The sequence below is a fragment of the Babylonia areolata genome, chromosome 5 (assembly GCF_041734735.1).
Source record: "Babylonia areolata isolate BAREFJ2019XMU chromosome 5, ASM4173473v1, whole genome shotgun sequence".
Classification (NCBI taxonomy): Eukaryota; Metazoa; Mollusca; class Gastropoda; order Neogastropoda; family Buccinidae; genus Babylonia; species Babylonia areolata.
In genome coordinates this window covers 11,174,737-11,179,128 of record NC_134880.1, presented here as the reverse complement: position 1 = coordinate 11,179,128, position 4,392 = coordinate 11,174,737, and the positions used below count along the sequence as shown (strand labels likewise).

The 4,392-nt window shown below is 43.5% G+C and overlaps 1 protein-coding gene across 1 annotated transcript in view; it reads right to left on the bottom strand.

Moving 5' to 3' along the window:
• Positions 1–1,416: 1,416 nt before the first annotated feature.
• Positions 1,417–4,392, bottom strand: part of LOC143282371 (uncharacterized) — a 5,279-nt gene continuing 2,303 nt past the window's right edge. Inside the window, exons 3-6 of the mRNA XM_076587987.1 lie at positions 4,230–4,378; positions 3,069–3,234; positions 2,470–2,589; positions 1,417–1,699 (exon numbers count right to left, since the gene is read on the bottom strand). Coding sequence (XP_076444102.1) covers positions 2,485–2,589; positions 3,069–3,234; positions 4,230–4,378 — 420 coding nt within the window. The 3' untranslated portion in view covers positions 1,417–1,699; positions 2,470–2,484. The remainder of the gene's footprint in view (positions 1,700–2,469; positions 2,590–3,068; positions 3,235–4,229; positions 4,379–4,392) is intronic.

The following is a 4,392-nucleotide window of genomic DNA, read 5'->3' as shown; positions in this document are numbered from 1 at the left end:
CTGGCCATTCCAGTCCAGTTGGTACCTTGCTCCTTCAGCTCTGCCTCGGTATCTCGCCTCCAGCTGTTGCGAGGCCGGCCTCTCTTCCTCTTTCCCTGCGGGTTCCAGGTCAGGGCTTGGCGTGTGATGCTGGACGCTGGCTTCCTGAGGGTGTGTCCGATCCAGCCCCACTTCCTCCGCAGTATCTGCTTGGCCACTGGTTCCTGTCCCGCTCGCTCCCACAGATCTTCGTTTTGGATCTTCTTCTGCCATCGGATCTTGTAGATGCGCCTCAGACAGGTGTTGCATTACTTATCATGGTTTTATCTCATTCAGAACAGTTACTCCAGTGGTCAGTCAATAGTTGTATTCCATTTGTTGTAGCTGTTGTTGTTGAATTTGTTTTTGTCTAATGTAGCATTTTGAAGACAGACATTACACCATATTGAACAGATGGGCAGAGAGATGGAGAAAGGAAGAGAGAGAGAGATACAGAGAGGGACAGGGAGACAAAGTGAGAGAGAGAGAGAGAAGAGAGAGAGAGAGAGAGAGAGAAAGAAACAGAAATATAAACGGAGAGAGAGACAGAGTGAGAGAAAACGAAATGTGTGTGTGTGTGTGTGTGTGTGTGTGTGTGTGTGTGTGTGTGTGTGTGTGTGTGTGACAGAGCGTCATGTTAAAAATCGTAACTCTGTGTGTGTGTGTGTGTGTGTGTGACAGAGTGTCATGTTAAAAATCGTAACTCTCTGTTGCTGTCTCTGTGTGTGTGTGTGTGTGTGTGTGTGTGTGTGTGTGTGTGTGTGTGACTACGAAATCGGGTCGATTGCCTCGGGTTACTTAAATATGAAGCTCATCAGTAGACCACGAAGATTGTGCGTATACATACCGTTAGATATTGTTTTGTATTTATTTCGAAGAGCAGAAGAATGTTGTGGAGGAATTTTGTTTAATGTCCCGTCACACATATCGGTGATTGAAGACATTTTGTTAAAGTATTTATGAATACATCTGAGTATTACTGAGTATTATCGGTTAGAAGGGGTGGGAGATGTGGATGAATGGAGGGATGGGAGAAACTGGGCAAATGAGGGTAAAAATGTGGGTGAAATTTTGAAAAAAAAAAAAAAAAAAAAAAAAAAGAAGAATGTTGAGAAAAGCGTAAATCTGTAGGAGGGAGGGAGGGAACGAGGGGCTGAAGGGTGGTGGGGGAAGCGTGTTTTCCACTTGGTGATATGAGCATGTTGCTTACGTCATTAAACCTCTCTCTCTCTCTCTCTCTCTCTCTCTCTCACACACACACACACACACACACACACACACACACACACACACACACAACCACGTACACGGGTCATGAGTTGCCACACATATTTATTCAACGAGTTGCCACATAAAACATATAACATATAAACAAAAGTAATAAGGTAAACGGCTGGGTGGAACGTTAGAGGGGCCCTTAACCTCTGACGTCACACTTAGCTCTTAACCAGCCAAGGTCTTTATGACGTCACTTTGATGGTACTCCAGACATGATGTCGCAATCTGGGATGACGTCATCACGTGTTCGGCCATAGACTTCAGGTGGAATAAAGTCAGTCGACGGAATGGTCATGGAATTTGTTTGTTTTTTTACAAAAATTTTACTTTGATATGTTGTTACACGATGAAATAAAAACTAGATTGGGTATAGGTGCGTCACAGTGATGTAGAATGGTACCATCTGGAAAATAAAACAAAGAAACAAATAATGAGCACTTTTGTATAGCTAGGAAAAGGTTGGGATTCAAAATGTCATCGTGTATTTTCTTCTTCTTCTTCTTCTTCTTCTTCTTCTTCTTCTTCTTCTCTTTTTACCGTTTCCCGTCTGAGACGGTTATATTACCATGAGCCCAAGAAACAAACACACATACACACAACAACTGAAACAAGCGCCAAGCGAACAATATAAGCAATTTAACAGCAGCCACCACACGATTTCCAAGGACAATAGCGATGATATAACAACAAACATGTGATCAACTTTACGAAAATAATGCAGAGGAGAAACACAAAAGAACAAAAAGAGATTATGCTGGTGAGAGGCACAGAGAGAGAGAGAGAGAGGGAGGGAGATCAGACAGACAGGCAGACAAAGAGACAGAGAAAGAGACAACAGACGGACAGAGATAGAGGGAAAGAAAGAGAAGAGAAATAGCCGACGGAGAGAGAAAGGCAAAGAGATGGGTATGCATGACAGACACAAAGAGAAAGAGAGAGACAGAAGGTGAGAGAGAGAGAGAGAGAGAGAGAGAGAGAGAGAGAGAACGCAGGTAACAACGTACTAACTACTTTACAGGTGGGTTTAGGCCATGCAGTTCGAGCGAGACCGACACAAAGAGAAAGAGAGAGAAAAAGGGGGTGTGTGAGAGAGAGAGAGAGAGATAGAGAGAGAGAGAAGGACAGAGACAGAGAGAGACACAGAGAGAGTGCAGAAAGCTCCTGACGACCTACTTTGCTGGGGAAGGTCTAGGCCATGAAGTTGTACTGGGACTCCCAGGCGATGACCTGCTGCAGGTAGGCGGTCATACCACCGCACATGGACTCGATGGCTCCTCCGAAGAACAGTTTCACCTGCACGGAACGAACCATCACATCATCGCAACGCAATAAAATACATGTATTCAGTTCAGTTCAGTACAGCACTGGTACGATCAACACCACGCAAAATGTTCTACAATGTAGAACGATGCAATACAGTATAATGCAATGCAATACAATACAATACAATACCGGGCCACACAATGCATTGTCATAAGATACGATTGAATGCAAGGCTATGCAATGCAATGCAATGCAAATAGCTCTGTATTCATCACACACACACACACACACACACACACACACACACACACACACACACACGATGTATATGTATGTATGTATGTATATATAAACACACACACACACACACACACACACACACACACACACACACACACACACACACACACACACAAACCACCAACACCTACTCCTCCCACACCACCCAAACACACACACACACACACACACACACACACACACGTCACGTGTATATAACTGGCACCCACCTGCTCAACCTGGGTCAGAGAGGCCGCCCGGCGAGCCACAGCCTCCACGTCAGTGGTGTCCACACCCTCGAAGCCGTCGATGGCAAACAGGTCGCTGGCAGAAGGCTCATAGCTCTCCATGCCGTACGCCAGGTAGCGCTGAAGGTGAGAGGCGTAGTCGGTGCACCTGTTGCATGCACAGTGATGAAGGAGGTGTGAGGAGGGGTGTGTGTGTTGAGGTGTGTTGGGGGGGTGGGGTGGGGTGGGGTTAGGCGTCATTATTATCATTTGTTATCATTATTGTATTGTTGTTACTATTGTTGTTACTATTGTTATCAGTAGTAGTAGTAGTATGGTTATCATTGATATCATTATGATTATCATTATTATTGTTGTTGTTGTTGTTATCATCATTATCATTAGTAGTAGTAGTATGATGATTATTATCATTGATATTATTATGGTTATCATTGTTATTTTTGTTGCTGTTGTTGTTCTCATCATTATCATTATCACTATCATCATTATTATCATGATAATAACAATAGTGATGATCACTATTATGATTAGGGTGGTGGGGGTGGGGGGAAGCGTTATCATATTATTAGTGTTATCATTCTTCTTCTTTTTTATTATTATTATTATTATTATTATTATTATTATTTTCATCATTATCATTATTACTATTATTGTTATTATTGTTATCATCGTTGGTGTTGTTGTTGTTGTTGGTGGTGGTGTTAATAACAACACACGCGCAAACACACACACTCAACACACACACACACACACACACACACACACACACACACACACACACACACACATGCACACCACACCACACCACACCACACAACACAACACTACACCACAGTACACTGTACTGCAAAAAACCCTACACTGCTGACAAAACACACCAACCTGTCCTTTAAGTAATTTCCTGTAATTGTATTTAGATTTTTTTTTTTTTTCAAATTTCACCCACATTTCACCCTCATTTGCCCAGTTTCCGCCAACCCTCCATTCATTCACATCTCCCACACCCCTTCTAACCGATAATACATAAATGTAGTCATAGATACTTTAACAAAAAATGTCTTCAATCACCGATAATGCGTGACGGGACATTAATTAAACAAAATCCCTCCTCCTCCTCCTCCTCCTCCTCCTCCTCACACCAACCTGCAGAACTTGAGGAACTGGTTGAGCAGCTTGAACCAGTACTTGCCCTTCATCTCCATGAAGGACTCCAGGACACCTTCGTACTCATCAGCCATCTCCAGCTGAGACTTCCACATCCTCCACTGGGCGGCCATGGACTCACGCTTCTCCTGCACGGGCACAC